Below are 22,076 nucleotides of genomic sequence, written 5' to 3'. Positions count from 1 at the left end.
GTGGCGATTATGCTTCATCTATATTCATTCTGATTTTAAAGCGAATGTTGTCTTGCAACGATGACACACACTGCGACATCAAATCAGTTTAGAATTGGTCTTCAGCAAGAGGTGCCTAACAGAATAGGGTTAGTTGATGCATCGGCCTCGTATCCCAAATAAGTAGATCGATGCTCATGATGTCCCTTACTGGAGTGTTCCGTTATTTACTGACCGCCATCATATAGCTGGTATTTGCTCAGTGCGGCGTAAAACAACAAACAAACAAATCGAAAGCAAAGGATGATATCTTCATCATTAGCGACAAAGACTTGCTGAATCCTTAAAAACAAAATGAAACAGTGGGCGTGAATCAACGTGAGACAAAAGTTTGTATTTCTCGAAGAGCATTACTGAAAAACGTTCCTGGATATCGGGTTATGTGGTTAATACCTATCGGCACTTTTATTTAGCGTCACTTATACTGCTGAATATAACGCAATGAACGAACCTAGTGTTAAGACGTTAAGCGTAACGTAATAAATCAGCGAACAAGCTCATTCGAATCAGACGGAAATCAAAAGGTACATCCTGGCAGTGTCAGTAATACTCTGGTGTGTAGTTTAACACCTTTAGTGCTCCCGTTCCCAGGCCCAAGGGATCGATGTCAATTTCACCAGCGTCCTCTGGCCTCCTCGGATATTAATCACATGGACTGATCATGGTCAGAGGGAACAATGGCATTGATCTGGGAGTCAGACCAGTTCTGGCCAGCGAGACGACCCACAGGTGCGCTGTAGCGGGATACACTGTATATGTGTCTCTTGATGAGGTTACCCCATTGACTTATTTGTAACAGTAGTTGAAGTTGAAGGCATTATACGAAAAAAAACTAGGCCATGTATTGATAGCAGAGTCTTATTCAGATCGTTCAGATTTCTAGCGGTCGGCCAGCGACTCCAATCAGTGTATTAATCGGAAGGCTTTGTGCTGGTTGGACATGAGGGGGTGGGATGTGAGTGAGTGAGTTAGCTTTTGGTTTTATGCCGCGTTTACTACTCCATCAATAGTTCAGTAGGGTTCCAGCTCCTATATCTCAAAGCGGTTTTAGTGCTGAGGCGATCGTACTTCAATAGTAGGTGAGTTCTCAACAGTAGAATCGCAATATCAAGCTGAATGTCACTTTATGTGTGTATCTTGACCAATTACTTCGTGACGTTCCAAGAGAAACGAACATCATTACTTCGAAGACGACGGGGAGAAACCTGGCTGGTCTGATGTGTGGTCGTACCACGAGGACTTGGCTTCCTGAATCACTGGATTACTCAGATTCGATAGAATACTTTAAGCAGCTACGGGAACCATACGTAACTTACCTTATCTCCCCCACTGACGAAACACACGAACCAAACATCAATGAGTGAGTTAATTGTTCTTCATGTCGGTTTGAAAAGTATTTCAATTATATCACGGCGTGTCAGCTTTGATGTGGGAGGGAAGCCCGAAGTGCCGCATGTCCCAGACCTAGAATCATAATCCTTGTAACCCGGAGTGTCTGGCATGCACAGAAAATTACGGCGCTTTAGACGACTGAAGGGGGCACGGATGGCCCCGTCCTCCAGGGCGCCGCAATTTGCTGTGCGTCCCATGAACACGCCAGAAACTTATGATTGTGGTATCAATCCCGGTTCGCCCCGATTATGTTTCCAGGTTTGTCAGCACCATACCCGTGCAAGTAGGTTGCACCGAAATGGTAAACGTCGGAGACCTACATCCCTTCTTTCTTCCCACGTTATGCCGAGACACCGTGATATGACTGAAATATTTGTCATAGCTCACTCACACACTATCGTCCAGTGGTTGATCAGGAACAGGCCAAACATAATGATTATCCAATGCTATAAAAATACGATAATTAAATGAAGCTCAGGTACCGATTTGGAATATGCGTTCCATTAGCATAATATATTAACAGTCACGTGTTCTCCATATCGGTTGAAGGTCACAAACGGACCAGAGTTGTCTAAAGGGGCGTCTCTTGAGAACGCCAGAAACCTGTGATTGCGCGTTCGAATCCTGATTCGCACCGATTATGGTTCTGGGTTTGTCAACATCCTTCCCAGTGGTAAACGTCAGAGACGTGCGTCACATCGGGCTTTCCTCCCACTTTAAGCTGACACGCCAGGATGCAACTGGTATACTGTTAAAAGCGGCGTTACACCAAACTCATCCACTCACAATGAAGTGGTAAAAGTTTAAGACCTGCAATTTTCGAGTTTTCCTCACACATCAAGCTGACACGTCGTGATATAACTGGAATACTGTTCAAAGCGGCGATAAACCCAACTCACTCACGAGACGACTGGGCCACCCATGCACCAAACTTCAACAGTAAGATCTCAGATGACTTGATGCCTTGATATCAGTTTTGACTATACTGTAACCTTTATGTTTTCTTTGTACTCTACCTCGAACACGAGTGTTTCAGTGGCTGTGAAGAGCTCGTTAAACTTGAATCCATGATTCCACTCAAAATGTTCGGTCATATCAGAACGGACACCTGAGATGACGTGAAATTGGGTTTAACGCCGCGTCCAAGATTATTGCACTTATATAGCGACGTGCCTGCACGTGTGTGTGTGTGTGTGTGTGTGTGTGTGTGTGTGTGTGTGTGTGTGTGTGTGTGTGTGTGTGTGTGTGGCTGGCTGCTTGTACTAGTTCGGACTGATGCCGATTTATAGTGCTAGCCTACTGAGATACCATGCCGCAGTTTAACATGAATACCCCACTCAGACACAGTATACTGACTCCAAGCCGAACAGTCCTTGCTTTAGCCCCTTAAGGCCGATCGCCAGACAGGGAAACAATAAGTACGCCTGGGGATCGAACCCCGGACCTTCCGCTAGACCACAGAGGAGGTCACAGACGTGGACAGCAAACACGGGTATAGACATGGGAATCTGAGGATCCTATTCGGAGCGGATTTGCACCCACGACCATTTGGCTCTATACATCGAACTACGACGCCTTAAACTCTACCCCGTACCCCAATAGAGACCTTACAAATGTGATATTATTTGTAATATTCACAGTTACTTTTGTAATATTTATTATTATCTGCGATAATTTTAGTATATTCAATTCGACTCCACCAAAATAGTTTTATCCAGCAGCAAATATCGAAAAAATGTTATGTGACATAATATACACTCAGAAATTCATATAACCTTTATTTATATATTATACAACACACACAACGGATACACGAACAAAGAAAAAGAAGTTCAAACAATGTCACCAGCGCAATTTTGCCTATTCAATTTCCCAGGTCCAGCACACGTAACGACATAATGTCACCTCACACGCATGCTGACAAGAGAGACCGGAAGGCCTTAGAACAATGGCGTAAGAATCTCACATCTAGCCGGAAATTGCCGAGAGAGGAAGATCAAGTGTAATATATGTAACCTTTTACAGCTACAATGCGGCTTAGTGACACCAACATTCCTTCGGGAGGCACGGCGGATATTGTATTGAACATATCTTGGACGCACCGCCTTTGGTTAGCCGTTGGGAGATGACGACAGACGTGGTCTCATTTTTCTCTTGAAAGTAGTTCTGAAGTGTAGCTGCCTGTCATGGACGCTGTGTATGTGTGAAAGGTGATGGATAACATGGTGAAGGTGGCGAGATTTAATAAAATCGTCAATACTCATCATGTTTACGTGACCTTTTGTGGCAAATGGGGCAAGTGTAATGCGCTTTAAATAGACCCAATCTGAGTTGGTTTTCTCGTCATGACGACTATCAATTGTGTGCAATTTGATATGCACACGAGATGTTGGTAGAATAGGATGTAAAAGTTGATTTAAAAATCACAATTATTTGAAAACAGTACTCGGAGTGAAAAGCACACGTAAGCAGATCTTCCCACGCACAATGTTTTAGTTATTTTAGGGGTTTCGAACGTGACATTTGATCAAGGGTCCGTTTTAACCTAAATCATTCGCTATTTATTGCTGTGGAAAACATCTTTTAACTGGTTTGGGGCTAAATCAAATCCAAAACCAGATTGCGATACTTTCGAGCATGAATATCTTCAACATCAATTTTGTTTTTTTCTCCTGCAACAATCAAACATCAACTGTTTGCACCAGAATAACAACTCGCATTCAATTCTAATTTTTGTGTGCAGATCAATAACAAGACGTGATGCAGGAAGATCTGATCCGTTTCATCTGACCACATGACCTCAAGATGCTGGATTACATTGATTCTCACCAGACCTCCGCAGCGTTGTTCGGCCAACAGATAAACCAACTGTTTAAGCCATAAGTGACCTCAGTGTTGAAATTGACAATCATTGTCACTGCTATTGACAACTGTAGTCGACATGGTGTACACAGCTTCTGAAATAGATATTATTGTCGTCAATGGTGACATTTGGTTGCAACCACAATTCGACAAATATTTCCTAATACCTTCTGTAATATCAGATTGATCTGGTTACTGACCAACATGTCTGTTTATTTGTGGTAAACGAGAGCTGTATTCCAGAGATAGCAATCATGTGTACAGTAGATTTCCATGGCAACACATTTAGCACTCAGGTGTAATTATAAGACAATTCACACGTGCAACAGATCAAAAGATGTCATGTAGCATAATGTAATTATCAAACAAATGTTTAAAAGCTTGTATCAATGTTTGGGGCGGTCAGGTAGCCTAGTGGTTAAATTTCCATAGTGCAAAATAGACTTACGACAGTCGTAGAGCTACGATAGATTTGTGGAACGGGCCCAGGCATTCTCCCATTCTTCTCCGTAATGAATGACGTTAAGGCATAAGTTCACTTACCAGCTATTGCTTTTAATGCAAAGATAATGCAACATTCAATTTGAAAAAGCGTTTCGAAAAGTTATAAGTTGTTGTACTAGCAGTATAGGTGAGAATATCCCTTCATCTACAAGTTGATAAAACATGACATTTATTTCTAAAATTTCCTCCACAACACACTGAGTGAGTGAGTGAGTATGGTTTTACGCCGCTTTTAGCAATATTCCAGCAATATCACGGCGGGGGGCACCAGAAATGGGCTTCACACATTGTACCCATGTCGGGAATCGAACCCGGGTCTTCGGCGTGACGAGCGAACGCTTTAACCACTAGGCTACCCGACCGCCCCCACAACACACTGAACATCGACATGAAACTATGACTTCAATGTTAGTTTGTTTTGTTTGTTTGTTTGTTGTTTAACGCCGCACTCAGTAATATTCCAGCCCTATGACGACGGTCTGTAAATAATCGAGTATGGACCAGACAATCCAGTGATTGACATCATGAGCATCGATCTACGCGGACACAGGTTGTGAATGTTCACGGTGGCGGAGTGAGGTTTTCACGGAAATGTGAAATATCATGTACACTATCCAGTCTGGTTTTCTCCCATTGTAAAATGGTGGGTTTAGTGGAGTTATTGAACGCCCAGTATAATAACTAGAAAAAACCAAACACTCTTTTGATCCGTAATAACGGTATTTAATGATAGGGTCTGTCATTGGTTCTGACATTTGGCCTTTGGATTTTATTGAGATGAAAAGCCATTTATTTGGCATTTGTTTTCTTATTACACAATGAAATTAATCATAAATAGATCTAATAATTTTGGAAAAATAATTAATTAAATCAAATATATTGTTTTTTAAAACTATGTTTGTGCTTGTATAAATGTCGGATCTGCATGGCATAATAATAAAGAACATGTTAATTATTTTGAATTAATTTGGTACAGTGGCATACACATCTATGTGTTTTCTCTTTTTCACAGGATGAAAAAAATGAAAATGTAACAGTCGTCATGGTGTGGCATGTTATAATTATACATATTATTTATTATCAAAATTCAAATAATGCATTTTTTAGGAAGGAACACACATGCAAATAAAAAATATCCGTAACTTTCAAGCAAATTAATAATAATTGTAATTTTAGATGATTCTACTGACCAATCTACATTAACTCCAAAGGGTTTTCAACAATCAGACATCTGAGCAACGGGTGGTTATAATATTTTTCATAGCATTTTCATGAATGCTCTTGCAATGTATACGTCACGAGAATAACGTCCATTGTTACTTTTAGTGAAGGAAAACATTGCTTAAGCTTTTTCGAGACTCGAAAGTGGTCGTCACATCGGTGAAATGTAAACAATGACACACCCCATTTTCGACTGATATTTTCGTTAATATTTCGTGTCAGCTCACTGTTGTCACGAAATCGTACACACAATGCATGAAATTAAACGACCACGTTAGTGAAATACCGTTATCGTCTTGCGGAGGCGTGTCAGAAATTATGATTGGTAGTTCGAATCCCAGGTTGGTCTTGGTTGTTCCTCGGTTAGTCTGTGCCATAACGGTAATCGTGGGTTTTCACAGATAAGAGTGGATAAGCGTCCATGTGTCATTTTACCCTCTTTTAACGCCTCCGCATCCAGTGGTAGGACAATCGGTGGCTCGAACCCCGGCCGCGTCGTATCGCAAGGCGTTTAAAGATGTAACTTGTTGTTACCTTGCCTGGCGCTAGAGCATTAAGGGGCTAAAACAAGGACTGGTCGGCTCGGAATCTGTTTACTGTGTCTGAGTGGGGTATTCATGTTAAACTGCGGCATGGTACCTCAGTGGGCTAGCAAGACAAAATCGGACAAGCATAAGCAGCCACACACACACTCGCTCGCTGACTTGGTTGATGCATGTCATCGTATCCCAGTTGCATAGATCGGTGCTCATGATGTCAATCACTAGATTGACTGGTCGTGACTTTATTATTTATTGACCGCCGTCATAAAGCTGGAATATTGTTGAGTGCGGCGTTAAATAACAAACAAACAAACAAACAAACAAACAAACAAACAAACCTTGCACGGTAGGCTCCTTCTTTGCGATAATGTTTGTTTGTCGTTTAACGCCGCACTCAGCAATATTCCTGCTATATGACGGCGGTCTGTAAATAATCGAGTCTGGACCACACAATCCAGTGATTGACATCATGAGCATCTATCCACGCAATGGGATACGATGAAATGCATCAACCAAGTCAGCGATCCTGACCACCCGATCCCGTTAATTGCCTCTTACAACAAGCATAGTCGCCTTGTACGGTAAGCATGGGTTGCTATTCAACCCCGGATCTTCACGGGTCTCTTTACGAGAATGATAAAATAGTTAGAACATAATCAGAATTGTCATAAGCGATCCTCACACGATAAGGTGACATTAATTACAGTGTGTTCTAATCTGATTGTGTACGACAGGTGTGTTTGGTGATGAGGTTAAAGGGGGTTAAGCGTCGCTTTCAAGATTATTGAGTGCGTGTGGCTTTTCGGACTAATGCCGCTTTCATAGTGCTAGTCCACTTGGATACCATGGGTCCGAGCCAATTAGTCCTTGTTTTACACCTTAAATGAGTGAGTGAGTGAGTGAGTGAGCGAGTATGTTTTATGCCGCTTTTAGCAATATTCCAGCGATATCACGGCGGGCGACACCAGAAATGGGCTTCACACATTGTACCCATGTCGGGAATCGAACCCGGGTCTTCGGCGTGATGAGCGAACGCTTTAACCACTAGGCTAGCGACCGCCCCACACCTTAAATGACAAGCGCAGGCTGAGTAACAACGCTTTAAGGTCTTTTGGGATCGAACCCCCTTCCGCTTTCCTCACACACAGAACTGTTTGATTCGTAGTTGTGTCAGCGACGTTGACCTGGTGTTGACTCACTGATGTAGACATAGACAACAAGATTCGACATCAGACAATCGTCACTCGCTAAGTTACAACGTGTAACGACCGCCTCCGTGGTCTATTGGTAGAGCGTCCGTCCGGAGAGCGGAAGGTTCGGGGTTCGATCCCCGGCCGCGTCATACCAAAAGACGTTAAAATATGGTACTTGTTGTTACCCTGTCTGGCGCTCGGCATTAAAGGGCTAAAAGAAGGATTGGTCGTCTCGGAGTCTGTGTCTGAGTGAGGTATTCATGTTAAACTGCGGCATGGTATCTCAGTGTGCTAGCACTATAAATCGGCATCAGTCCGGACTAGTACAAGCAGGCACACACACACGTGCATGCACGTCGCTATATAAGTGCAATAATCTTGGACGCGACGTTAAACCCCATTTCACCTCACCTACAACGTGTCACACCTCTACAATCCTGTGACCTGAATCTCACACTACAAAACTCATCCATGCCGAAGGCGCTCCAGACTCACTTGACGCAAAGATAATATTTTATTGCCGCTTCAAGCGTCCGGGCACTGCATCATATTTCTGTGTTTCATATATTCACACACACCAGCATACATAAATGACTCCCGCGATGTTCTACACATAAAACATCTATAGTAATTCAGTATTTATGTATAAATGATGGACCGGTTTATTCCCTCGAGATCGGCACAGCCACCAAAACAACACCCAAACACCACACCCACCCAAAACCCAAACGAGACATCATTAAGATTACACAATGTTGATGGAGACCGAACAGTTGAATACCCGATATCGATAAACCGCATTGTCACGTTAGGATCTCGAATTCCACGTGCAGACCATGCAACTCGTGCAGGTATAAATTCGCCACGCTTCAGAGAGGTGGCACATTCGCATCCAAACAGAACAGAGGCAGGTTGCATTGGTGGAAGCGTACAGGTATTTATCACGTTGATTTTTAAAAGGCAATAATCTCAATAAACGTTTTGTTAACGAAGTATCGTGTATGTATTCCTATTTCGTGTCTACGTTCGCTATGGCATATGTCGTTCAGTTGAATGCATCGTTCTACTATATTATGTAGGCCATACAAAACACTATATGGCCGTGTGGACTAAAAAAAGGACTGTCGGAAATGCTAGAAAAATGTTTTTTGCCAGTTCAAAAAGGATATAATTTTTCAAAGACTGTTATTGGAATATCGAGTAACTACCCATCGACCTACCTGTGGTTTGAAGTATTTCAGTCGCAAGGAGTCCTTTCGACAAGTTTAAAAATTCGGAGGAAAACAAGTTCACATTTATTCTAAGTCCAATTATGGCAGTCTTAAAACGGACTATAGAAATATGCGCAAGTGACTCCGTTATAATTATAATAATGTAGTCTTCATTAAACATCTAATCGACACACACAAATTATTTGGAGAAAATTCTAGATGTGCATCTTCTAAAATGACAAATGACACTGCGTTAGTTTTGTCAATACTGCTCCCATGATGCATGTTACATTACATTTGCATAGCCAAAGCCATGGTACACGACATGGAGTGTGAACTAGGAAATGTATACAAGTTCATTACACTTTAGAGAGATAGATGGAAACCATTTATCAATATTAATGTTGATAAGGTGAATTACCGAATTGCCCAAGCTATGGGGTTTTCAATTCATACGATCAAGTCTACGCTACGATGAAAACAAAAGCGGGACGTAAAAGGATATTAGACAGCTTTGATACAGAGTGATTGAACGTTTGGTGTACAGTGTACCCTAACTTGTAGTAGTATTTGGAACGAAATTAAAGATACAATTAATGTTTCCCGGACTGCACTAACTATCGGTCTCCAAGATATGGGATTTCGATACACGGTGCGTGGCGATGGCCGACCAGTTTTCAGGGGAAAATATTCCATCCTGTCTATGAGGTCACATTATCTCCGGACCATTCATAACTATCAGTCAGGACATCCAGATAATTTACCTTGATGAATCATTCCACTGACTACGTGTGGCTATCGTAGCATCCATGGTACCATCAGATAAAGGTAAAATCGCGTGATTGTTTTGCACGCTGCAACCCATGATATTGGGCTTATTGATGGATGTGTACAAGTTTTCGAGGCGAAAAATAAACCTGATGTCCATAATGAAATTATAGTAGGTGATGAGTTTGTAGACTGGTTGGAATATCGGCTTTTGCCCTTTTTAAACAACGCCAGTGTCATTGTCATTGATAACGCCAGTTAATATAACGTCCGTGAATAAGATACTGTCGCACCAACCACGAATAGTCTGAAGGCGACCATACAGGAATATAACAATGTTGCAGAACAACAAATACTTGTTTCCAAAACCTCAACCTTCCAATACTCATCCCGTTTCATAGCTTTAACTATTCCATCATGTATCGAAGCAAATATAATGCACTACATATCCGAAATTGCTACCCAATCAACGCACATGTCAATTAAGTACTATAACAGCAATAGTTTGAGACCACCCCCAACTCGGGTGACATTTGCACCTGGGACAATGCACGGGATGCTGTGACGTCATCACCTCAGGTTATAGGCCGTTTCATACAGGCATGACAACAAACGAATATTTTCTTATCATCATTTTACCTGTAAAAGTACATTTTAAGGGCATTCACAATGTAAGTTTGGATAGGCTATATTAGGTCAATACGCGTTATTTTGACATATGGTCTTTTTTTATCCTATGACTCGCATTTATTACATGAAGCCAGAAACGCATTTTTCTAGCATTTCCGACAATCCTGTTACAAACACGTTTCTTACATGAATGATGAATTATTTTGTAGGTATGGCTGTTTCGGCACTCATCTTTGCTGGTTTGGTGGTGAGTTGGAATTAAATTTTGAAAATATTTTAACCTATGAAATATTTTAAATGCTTTATAATATTTTATTTTCAGTAGATTTTCGTATTTTTCTATTATGTAAATCTGTCTGTATTCGTTCTTTTTTAGGCTTCGATTGTAGCGGAATTTCCCACGGGGTACATTTTGACAGGTAATTAGTATTTGTTCAAGGGCCTGAGACAAACATGTTCCAGCCGTGAGCTGCGAGGGTGTCTTGACAATCAGGACTTAATAGTTGGGAGTCCCCCTAACGATTACCTGTTGAATCACATCGCAGTTTTACATCGCTTTTATCTATTCAAGTAACAGCACGGCGGGGACAACAGCAATGTTCTCATTAAAATCAGATCTTAGTTCTTGCTACGGCTAAACAAATATCTGAGGACACGTCTTACAGGTCACGTCAGGCATACCTTTTTGACGTTAGCCAATCAGAAGGCAGCTTTCTCGTGTTTTACGGATCGGTTATCAGTAACTGTTTTGTATCATTTATCGCAAATAAATGGGCAATAGTCGGGTATGGTCTCCGAATACGCTGAAGATGTCTGACATCTCGCCCATCCGTCCACCACCAGATCCCAGCAATCTTGGCAACTGTGTGGTAGCCAAAATAAACACCTCACCTCACTCACTCACTCTGTTTTTATAAATGTAAATATAAATATATACAATCATGATCTGGTAATGGTTTTATGTTCATAAAATGCAAGTAAATTAATAGTAAGTGCCAATCGGCCACAGACGTATGACCTGCCATTGAATGAGACTATTTTAGCCCTGTTATATCAACAATTGCAAATACTAGATCTAGCTCTAAGACATTAAACAGTAAATGACATTATGGGTGAAGTAATTTATCTGGCTCTAAATTGTATATATATCAACTTCTCATCGCTATATGGCTGAAATAATGCCGATGTGACGTTAAACTTTTACCCCTTCACGGCTCTGACTGATAACCTTTCCATTCGACTCGCAACAAAATACATGGATAATGCATAGAAAATTCATTTTTGCTGAAAATGAATAATCTTCATCGGAGTATTATAATTTACGTTTAATGCGTATTGACTTCTCAGTCAGAAATATATTCTCTGGAAAGAAGCGTTGATTAGAACACTTCCCCGTTTCTCTTCTCCACTGCTGGCCGCCTCCGTGGTCTAATGGTAGAGCGTCCGCCCGGATAGCGGAACTTCCGGGGTTCGATCCTTGGCCCCGTCATACCAAAATACGTTAAAAGATGGTACTTGTTGAACTTGTACCACATTTGAAACTCTTCCCTCTCACTGGGTAGCTGTACACGCGATATAGCTTCCATTTACTCCGATAAAGCTTCTTTTTATTCAAAAGGACGGGAGGGCATTTCCATCATTGAAAATTTCAAATATTCCCATTTTTGTAATTATTATTTTGACCATGTGAACAGTGCAACCCAACTGTGGTAATACCGGTAGCAGCGAAGCATCCATCACCATCCTCGCCGACTTTGACATCACTGCCAAAGCAATGTGTGACAACGGAGAGTTCAGCTTTAAACGCAAAGACCCAGTCCATTACTCCCTGAGTTTGTCCTACCCAGGATCCCCCAAGGACAACACGTGCATATTTCCAGTGGGTGTTCCGCTAGGCTGTCTATTCTCGTAAACCTCTATTCCTACCCCAGAGAATGTACTATGTTTAAAAGATTTAATTGAGCTACATGCCTTAAACATGTTTTAGTAAATATCATTTAATGGATGTTTTTTGCAATAACATATTTTATTATAGTTGTGCTTGTAACCCGATTAAATATATAAAATGTATTTGAAATTTCACCTGTTCCCAAGTCAAGGAGTGCTGGTATATAAAGAACATTTGAAACTGAGTTTTACATGCTTTGGGTTTAGTTCTCATTTGTGAGTAAAAATCGACTGTATGTAAGCGCTATTTTCCCGGGTAGCCACGCAATTCCTTAAAACTTGTCAGAATCCAATGATTTCCGAATCACCGAACTATCCTCTCTATTTCCCCCCACAGAAAAAACAAGGCGCAGACCTGTTCGTGGTGAATCTGTTTGTGTCCTTCGGCGAGTCGAGCAACACGATCCACAGAAAGGGAGAGAACTACACGGTGACCTGCCTTCCTGGTAACGACGACAGTAACAACCAGGACTCCAGCGACGAGTATGTTCAGCACAATCCCGCAGGGATTTCTTGTCAGAATAACTCCCCAGCTTCCTCAGTTTGTCAAAACCGGCGACCAGATTCACCAGGCTGTCAAATTCGATGTCTTGGCTTATATTGTTTCATCAAACCCCGAGCTTGTTCGTTATATCGCCCACGTTTGAACATCCGGGTTAGCATAAGTCTTCAGAAACCCATGCTTGCCGTAAAAGGCAACTGTGCTTGTCGTAAGAGGCAACTAACGGGATGGTTGGTCAGGCTCGCTGACTTGCTTGATGCATGTCATCGTATCCCAATCGCATGGATCGATACTCATGATGACAATCACTGGGGTGGCTGGTCCAGACTCGATTATTTACAGACCGCCGTCAGAGCGGGAATATTGCCGAGTGCGGCGTTAAACAACAAACAAATAACATACAATTGTCGTAGCGTTACGAGCTTTGTGAAAACAGGGCCCTGACCCGGTTACGTGGCTGATTGTCGTTTCACAACAGTGAGCATCCTTGACCCTGATCTCACTGGTTTTCCTTATACGGCATATGTTTGATAGGCCGTCGCAATGATATAGCTAGAATATTGCTGACATGCGTAAATAACCACTAACTATGTTTGTCTTGTATCACATGTATGCAGATCGTAATAGGTTGACCGTGCCTGACGAAATACATGATGGAAGAAACACTAAATCGACGATAACCTTGCACATGACTGACCTAATGGGATCCGACTTAAGCGGACAGAATGTCCATCTGAAGAGAATGGTACTGCTTACAGCCACGAGTGATGGTACGTATGGAATAAATGAATAGCCCAACGACCCAATGTGCCAGCTGTGAGTATACATGTGATACGACCATATACCGGGCAAGTTGGGGGGTGGGGGGTGGGGGGTGGGGGGTGTTGAAATAATTGGCCCCTGAAAACGACGCTGGATGTCCTGGAAAAGGCTCCCAGCACCAAACCCCTATTAAGTGTGGTGGAGTTATCCCTACCCCGATCCCCGGGGGGGGGGGGGATTTTAGTGAAGAATAAATTTCAAAGAAATTGTTTTAAGAGCCGACTTAATTGGGAGATCTTGCTGACCGTGTCATTGCCTCGGGTTTTCTCCGATTATGACACTTGATCTGTGAACATCCCTGCTCATGTGTTGCAGCATGTTGTGCTTCCGTTCTTACAAAACCAACAGCAGGGGACATTGTTTCAACACAATGCCAGGCCCCATACTGCAAGACTGACTTGGAACTTTTTACTACCTGTCACCCTTACAATGGGAAATGGAATATTCGATTTCCAAGAAATAACTTGGAGTCCAAACAGTGGACAGCAGGTTGTGATGTATTTTAAAAAATGTCTCTGTACTAATTTATGAGAGTTAATTGTAAACTTCTTTTCGGAAACCCGTCTTCCCGAGGCAAGGGATTTAATTGACAAAATAAGTCCATTTTTTCACCCTTGCCGAATTTGGCTGGAATTTCTGGGCCACATCGTAGCACCACCAGTACTAATTACGAGTTATGTTCCTTCTATGTCCCTTTTGACCATCAGATTCAACCTCATTTCCTTCTATTTGCTTCAAACAAAATGGCGACGCCCAGTCGAGACGATCTAATCGATAATCAATCTGTATTGTAATGAAACGTGTATTACTTATCGAAGTGCATCAGATCACGTGAGCACCTTGATTAAAAACATGAAAAGATTTGCAAAATATTCGACGCCGAGTTGACGGTACACATGCTATGCAAATCCTGCAATCGAACGAAATCTGCACGGCAATTTACGAACCGAATGTCGATTTTATTGCGCGATTTTGATTGGACTATGCATGACTCGTTAGTCCAGCCATAACGTAACTCCATAATTGAAGCCTGGTTCGGCAAGGGTGGAAGTTGGACTTTCATAGTCAGTTAACTCCCTTGCCTCGGGAAGATGAAAACCTATGTTTTGAACTAGCCAAAACTATGGTTAATTTGATGAACTTAATATTTTTACTACCTGTGCCCCCTTTTTGGAATGTTCTGAGATGGCGGACCTTTGTCCCCATTGTAGTTACGCGTTGCAAAAGAGTTTTCAAAGCACTCTTGTCATAGTAGAATGGGGATACACGTGTACTGAAACTTGATGTAGTCACGATGTAGTCACGATGTAGTCATGATGCAGAGTAGATGCCTCCGTTCCAAATTAAAATAATAGATATCTACAGTTGGGCTACATGAAATTTCAAACACAGTAGATGTATCTCCAAATTTGCTCTCATTTTCTTTTCTTGGTTTCATGCAGGTGCGGCACACGTGCTGGGCATCAAGCCTGTCTCCTGTGACGCAGTGTCCGTCGCCACCAATAAGAAATACACAATCCTTCGAGCAGGGTATGTCGCATACATTGCTGTAATACCTTACATCAACACATGTTTCTGATTGGTTACTGAATGAAGGTACAGGTGACTCTGGGACATGCCGCTAGGAATACTTCTTTCCAATGCAAATTCAATTATATGATCATCTCAAAACTGAATGCAGTTTAGCAAATGTAACATACCATATCTGATTGTAATGCAATGGCGATTACTCTGCATGGGTCTGTCGCACACTGGCTAAATCCATCATGTTACAGTAAACCACGTAACCATCGAGACCGGTCGTAGTATCTCCCTCAATTCCTCCCAAGAAGGATTTCGGGGTATAATACGTCCTCAGCACCCCAAGAGTCCACTTGTATACATCGGGTGGACTCGTGAAGATCCGGGTTAGAATTGGTCTTCAGCAACTTATTCTTTACGTAAAAGGCGACAATGCTTGTCGTAAAAGGCGATCGGGTGGTCAGGCTCACTGACTTGGTTGATGCATGTCATCGATCCCAATTGCGTGGATCGATGCTCATGATGGCAATCACTGGATTATCTGGTCCAGATTAGATTATTTACAGACCGCCGTCATATAGCTGGAATATTGCTGAGTGCGGCGTTAAACAACGAACAATACATCGGGTGGTTTGATGGTTGAGTGTCGGACCGGGCCGTTTACACAGATCTTGGCACCAGGTCCTACTTTCTTCTATACTTCCGACAATCGTAATGCAAAGATCGCTTTATGCAACGGGTCCGGGCTGATTGGGTTGCATCATAGCTTGCTCATGTTGTCAACCACAGGTTTGCCTGGTACCACCTTATAGCTGGAATGTTACCGACTGATGGGCATCCTCTCGCCAACATTCCTACTTTTGTTTGTTTTAACGGCGCACTCAACAATATTCCAGCTATATGATGGCGGAGTGTAAATCGCATCTGGACCCGACAATCCTGTAACTGACAGCAGGGGTATTGATCTAAGCAATATGGATACGATTACATGCATCAACCAAGTCCTGACCAAGCCTGACCACCTGATCCCGTTAGTCGCCTTTTCCGACAAGCATAGTCGCCTCTGACAAACATATAGACCTATTCTTTCCCGGATATTCACCGGTCTACCTGCCTTCTACAGGGTGCATCGGGTAGCCTAGTGGTTAACGTGTTCGCTCGTCACGCCGAAGACCCGGGTTCGATTCCCCACATGGGTACAATGTGTGAAGCCAATTTCTGGTGTCCCCCCGCCGTGATATTGCGGGAATATTGCTAAAAGCGGCGTAAAACCATACTCACTCTACAGGGTGCAGCTGCTTGTTCTGAATAGACCGAAACTGGTGAAACGTCCATAAAAGGTAGAATCACGTAACTCTATCGCCATATTTCCTGTGAATGTTAAGTTGCCTATATTTCCCTGCGAAAGTATTTAAATTAACATTTAAGCTCAGAATGAAGGATTCTATATTGTAATACACTCCAATTATTCTCACTCGCAAACAGATACCATCCGGCTGTCAAAAATAATGTACGAATTTGCCGTTTCATACAAAACGCTGTATTTCATCGGAAGGATATTCAGAGATGTGAGGTTGCTGTGCATACAGCTTCAGTTGTTTATGCTTAACGATTGTACAGCAGTGATTTTATGAGCACGTGCGCTTATGTTGAAAATGTATAACTAGTTATAAACATTAGCGGCCAAGACTTCAAACTGAGCCATATTGGCACATGTCTTGTGTGCACCAGGCATGTGATCGATTGCGGTCTTATTTTCTTCGTTTTTAAAGTTTACTTTCGCCCGAAGTTGAGCATCAACAGAACGTTAAAGTCATAGCGAATCTAAGATGCGCTGCATCTTCCCTGCCATTACGCTAAGCATCGTCAATGTCATCGCATTGTTCCCCTTGCATTGACATGTGCATGTGTAGCGGTATTCCACGCGACTGTAATGCAGTTTGCCACATACCTCCATCCTTCAACACATGTTGTGGAATTCTTTGTCATGCTAACAGACCGGATACGTTTCACGGTGGCCGAATGCGGCCAAATGCCCGTAAAATATGTGGACTATGTCCCAGACACCGAGCCCTTGTGTCTGGAATTATTTATGTCCTCATCTAAATAACTTAGTTTTTTTATGACAAATGTTCAAAAAGGTAATTTAGACGAACACGTATTTCGTTTTAAGGCCATATGAATGTACGTTCTTCTTTGCTTTTCAAGAGCGAGGAAGGTAAATGAACGCAATCGGAATGTCAGGGTTGACAAATGTTGACCACTTGAGCAGGTTACGTCTTAAAGCAAGACAAGGAACTCATGTTAACCTAATGTTATTTTCGTTTACAGTGTTTTCTGTTAAGCTTATCGAGGGTATAAGTTGGCTTGTTTCTGTAACCCTTGGAACATGGGATGTTTTTGTTGCTGCGATGTAATCTTTCGGAAAGATAATGATCGTTATCACTCCAAAATAACAAACTTGAAAAGGAAATGGCGTTGCTAGGTCGACAACATCTGATAAGGAGTAATGTATGCCTTCCCTGTCAGGTGCGGTGACGGACAGGTATTGCCAAAGACCCGGGGATTTTTGACAACGGGCCTCATTACCCGAAGCCCCTACTTTAAAGTTTTCAGCATAGAGGGAGAGGAACAAATGAAGTTTGAATGCAATTTTACCATCTGTGCTCGGAATTGTGATGGGGTGAGTACTTAAAGGACGAGGATGTTCTGGTTGAAGATAATGAAATGGTTTCTGTGTTGAGTGAGCGAGTATGGTTTTACGCCGCTTTTAGCAGTATTCCAGCAATATTACGGCGGGGTACACCAGAAAATGGGCTTCACACATTGTACCTATGTCTCGAATCGAACCCGGGTTTTCGGCTTGAGGAGCGAACGATTTAACGTCAAGGCTATCCCACAACCCCTTTGTTTTGAAACCGAATACATCGTCGATCATTAAATGAAAAGGAGCGGTCGGGTAGCCTAGTGGTTAAAGCGTTCGCTCGTCACGCCGAAGACCCGGGTTCGATTCCCGACATGGGTACAATTGCTGGAATATTGCTAAACGCGGCGTAAAACCTTATTCACTCGCTCATTATATGCAAAAATGTTAATTAGAAACGGCTTCTAAAGGTCGGTGCTCCATATTCTATATTAGGGTCTACCCAAGCTGTATGAAGAGATGTTCCCGTGTTCGGGGTAAGAAATCTTCAGCAACTCATGCTTTTTGTAAGAGGCGACTCACGAAATCTGGTGGGCAGGCTCGCTGACTCTGTGGTGTGTGTGTGTTTAACGCCGCACTCAGCAATATTCCAGCTATATATGACGGCGGTCTGTAAATAACCGAGTCTGGACCAGACAATCCAGTGATTGACATCGTGAGCATTCATCCACGCAATTGGGATACGATGACATGCATCAACCAAATCGGCGAGCCTGACAACCCGATCCCGTTAGTCGCCTTTTATGACAAACATGGGTTGCTGAAGACCTATTCTACCCCGGATCTTCACGGGTCGACTCGGTTTATGCATGAAATCGTATCCCAATTGCGTGGATCAATGCTCATGTTAGTTGTGGATTGTCTGGTCCAGACTCGATCTTTAACAGACCGCCGTCATATAGCTGTAATATTGCTGAGTGCGGTGTTAAACAACAAACCTACCAACCAACCTGGTTTTGTAACTCTGTGGCCAAGTTTTACCATCACCACGTAGCCGAGAGTTGCTCAATAGCAACGAAGAAGTAGACACCAACTGCGGGGCACTGTGATATACGAAGGCGTTACGGCCGATTATATACAAATTGAGTTGAAAATGAGGCTATCACAGTCGGTTGTGCAAAGTCGGTTGTGCAAAGTCGGTTGTGCAAAGTCGGTTGTGCAAAGTCGGTTGTGCAAAGTCGGTTGTGCAAAGTCGGTTGTGCAAAGTCGGTTGTGCAAAGTCGGTTGTGCAAAGTCGGTTGTGCAAAGTCGGTTGTGCAAATAGAGTACGAAGAAGTCGGTTGTGCAAATAGAGTACGAAGAAGTCGGTTGTGCAAATAGAGTACGAAGAAGTCGGTTGTGCAAATAGAGTACGAAGAAGTCGGTTGTGCAAATAGAGTACGAAGAAGTCGGTTGTGCAAATAGAGTACGAAGAAGTCGGTTGTGCAAATAGAGTACGAAGAAGTCGGTTGTGCAAATAGAGTACGAAGAAGTCGGTTGTGCAAATAGAGTACGAAGAAGTCGGTTGTGCAAATAGAGTACGAAGAAGTCGGTTGTGCAAATAGAGTACGAAGAAGTCGGTTGTGCAAATAGAGTACGAAGAAGTCGGTTGTGCAAATAGAGTACGAAGAAGTCGGTTGTGCAAATAGAGTACGAAGAAGTCGGTTGTGCAAATAGAGTACGAAGAAGTCGGTTGTGCAAATAGAGTACGAAGAAGTCGGTTGTGCAAATAGAGTACGAAGAAGTCGGTTGTGCAAATAGAGTACGAAGAAGTCGGTTGGTGCGAGTCGGTTTAAAGGCACCAGCAATAGCGATAGCAGTCATTGACATGAACCCTTTTAAGGGTGTACATCTGTAAACACTCGCCGCCCCTATAGGGAGACTCAGTGACAGATCAAGCGACAAACATTTAACCATGCAATACATACACTGCACTGAAGGAAGACGTTTCAACGTATGAATATGTATCGCCAACTGGCTCCTAAAACACTTGTGATCTTGAAGCCTTGATGCGCTGTAACCTCATGATCGATTGTAATCAACCTTGAATAATATTGTTGCCATGGGTTATGTTTAATCACGTTTCGTGAAATCCCTGTTTAGTCGTGCAGCACATCTAAGAAGTCATTCTTCGGAATGAAGTCAATTGCTCTTGACCGTGTTTCAAGAGAAAGCCGTTGGACGAGTAGGTCAATTATCCCCGGCAATCACCAAGCACGTTTGAGGAAACACGTACGTTTTTGGAAACGGAATGACTTGCATATACAATGCATATTGTTCACTGCACCTGTAGAGAATGTTATAGCGTCATAGTCGTCTAAGACTCAATTCGCTGTACAAAGTCGGGTCCCTTGGGCATCTCGGAAACACTAGAACTTGGATAGAATCCCTGATTCTACCTGCTTAATATCCTTGGTTTGTCAACACCATACCTTATGCTTGTAGGTTTCAAACGTCTTCGATCACTGTCGGATCTGGATTTCCTCGTGATATATTACTGTTCAAATTTCACTCAAATAATTATTGAATATTTGAATTTGCAGAGCTCGTGTACAACCAGGAGGAGAAGAGGAACTTTGTTTGAATATTGTAAGTTCCTGATAGCTTAATTGGTAAACTCGTACCCAGTACATCAACATATATCTCAGTGGGGTTTGTGTGGGTGAAATTGCTGGTTGTTGCAGTCATTGTCACAGCAGGAGTCTTCAGTATGTTATATTTTTAAAGCACGTCTTTGTGCCTTGTGTAGTCAAATAACCGGTTACCTAATATCATACTTGTTTTTGACCAATGGGGACAATAGGTAACCAAGAACCCGTTACTTTGTTTTAAGAGCAGACCAGTAAGTGAGTGTTTGTTGTTTAACGCCGCACCCGACAATAATCCAGCCATGTGAAGGCAGTCTGAAATAATCGGATCTGGACCAGATAATCCAGTGATTGACATGAACATCGATCCACGCAATCGTTAATCGCTTCATACAAGCATAGTCACCTTTTACGGCAAGCATTGGTTCCTGGAGACCTATTCTACCCCGGATCTTCACGGGTGGCTGGTATACCTTTCCCTGATCCATTGACAGTTTGCAGACAGTCGGGATTAAAATGATTGCCTACTGTTGACGTCAAACCCAACCAGTATCTCGCCTATTATTAGCATATTTTGTTTCAGTGCCAGACGAACAGAGCGACTTTGTGACATCTCCCGCTATCGTTATACGCATCCCGAAAATCGCAATCAATCCTCCACCAATGGCCTCCGTGGGCCAAGTGGTCATGGAACGATCTATTGACCACGGCCTGGATAGTCGGTGGCATTTTCTCTTAGTTCTCGGATCCCTGGCTTTCCTGTCCGTCATCCTAACCATAATCATATGTGTGCTCACCATGAACAAAACGCCATTCAAACTTAAAACAGTACCAACTTTTGAATGAATAAAATGTGAATAGTCGCTTGTGTTTTTCTTTCATGGCAGAATAATTTTCAATTTTTAAAGTGATATTTGATAATAAGAGACGACTTGAATGGGGATCGGACGACTACAATTGTATTTGAGTTTGGGTAGTATTTGCAATGGTTCAACTGTTGCAGACCGGCTATCCACACGAGGTCGGCGACCTTCTTAACCGTGAGCAAAAGCTTGCTCCCCTTTCGTAAAATCGGAGAATAACAATTCGCGGAAATAATGGACACAACGCACCCGTCTGGTAAAAGCCACTTATACCTAGCCGCAGTTGGGTCAACTCGGCTTATTTCGTGACTCGGGGGCACGGGTGGCCCAGTTGTCTAAGGCGCCGCTATTCGCTGTGCAGAATTGCGTCCCTTGGGCACGCCAGAAACCTATGATTGTGGGTTGGTTGGTTTGTTGTTTAACGCCGCACTCAGCAATATTCCAGCTATATGGCGGCGGTCTGTAAATAATCGAGTCTGGACCAGACAATCCATGGCCAGTGATTCATATCATGAGCATTGATCCACGCAATTGGGATCGATGACATGCATCAACCAAGTCAGCGAGCCTGACCAGTCGATCCCGTTAGTCACCTTTTACGGCAAGCATGGGTTGCTGAAGACCTATTCTATCCCGGAATCTTCACGGGTTCGAATCCCGGTTTGCCCCGATTATGTTTCTTGGTTTGTCAGGACCTTACTCGTGCTCGTTGGTTTCACCGAAGTGGTAAACGTCTGAGACCTGCATCCCTTTGGGATTTCCTCCCACATTAAGCTGACACGCCGTGA

The 22,076-nt window shown here is 42.8% G+C and overlaps 1 protein-coding gene across 1 annotated transcript; it reads left to right on the top strand.

Annotated features, from left to right (window-relative positions):
- Positions 1 to 10,573: 10,573 nt before the first annotated feature.
- On the top strand, positions 10,574 to 21,271 carry LOC139443669 (vitelline envelope sperm lysin receptor-like). Its single transcript, XM_071224612.1, has 9 exons — positions 10,574 to 10,609; positions 10,739 to 10,781; positions 12,057 to 12,241; positions 12,647 to 12,792; positions 13,439 to 13,581; positions 15,076 to 15,163; positions 17,684 to 17,837; positions 20,381 to 20,426; positions 21,009 to 21,271. The coding sequence occupies exons 1-9, from the start codon at positions 10,574 to 10,576 to the stop codon at positions 21,269 to 21,271; spliced, it is 1,104 nt and encodes a 367-aa protein (XP_071080713.1).
- Positions 21,272 to 22,076: the final 805 nt, after the last annotated feature.

Source organism: Haliotis cracherodii, unplaced genomic scaffold (genome assembly GCF_022045235.1).
Source record: "Haliotis cracherodii isolate W230 unplaced genomic scaffold, xgHalCrac1.p SCAF_5, whole genome shotgun sequence".
Classification (NCBI taxonomy): Eukaryota; Metazoa; Mollusca; class Gastropoda; order Lepetellida; family Haliotidae; genus Haliotis; species Haliotis cracherodii.
The sequence above is the reverse complement of the archived record's forward strand: the minus strand, read 5'-3'. Positions and strand labels throughout refer to the sequence as shown.

Coding starts and splice junctions, on each gene's coding strand:
- LOC139443669 (XM_071224612.1), top strand. CDS start 10,574: ATGGCTGTTTCGGCACTCATCTTTGCTGGTTTGGTG. Junction 12,793..13,438: donor AACCAGGACTCCAGCGACGA/GTATGTTCAGCA, acceptor AGATCGTAATAG/GTTGACCGTGCCTGACGAAA. Junction 20,427..21,008: donor AGGAACTTTGTTTGAATATT/GTAAGTTCCTGA, acceptor ATTTTGTTTCAG/TGCCAGACGAACAGAGCGAC.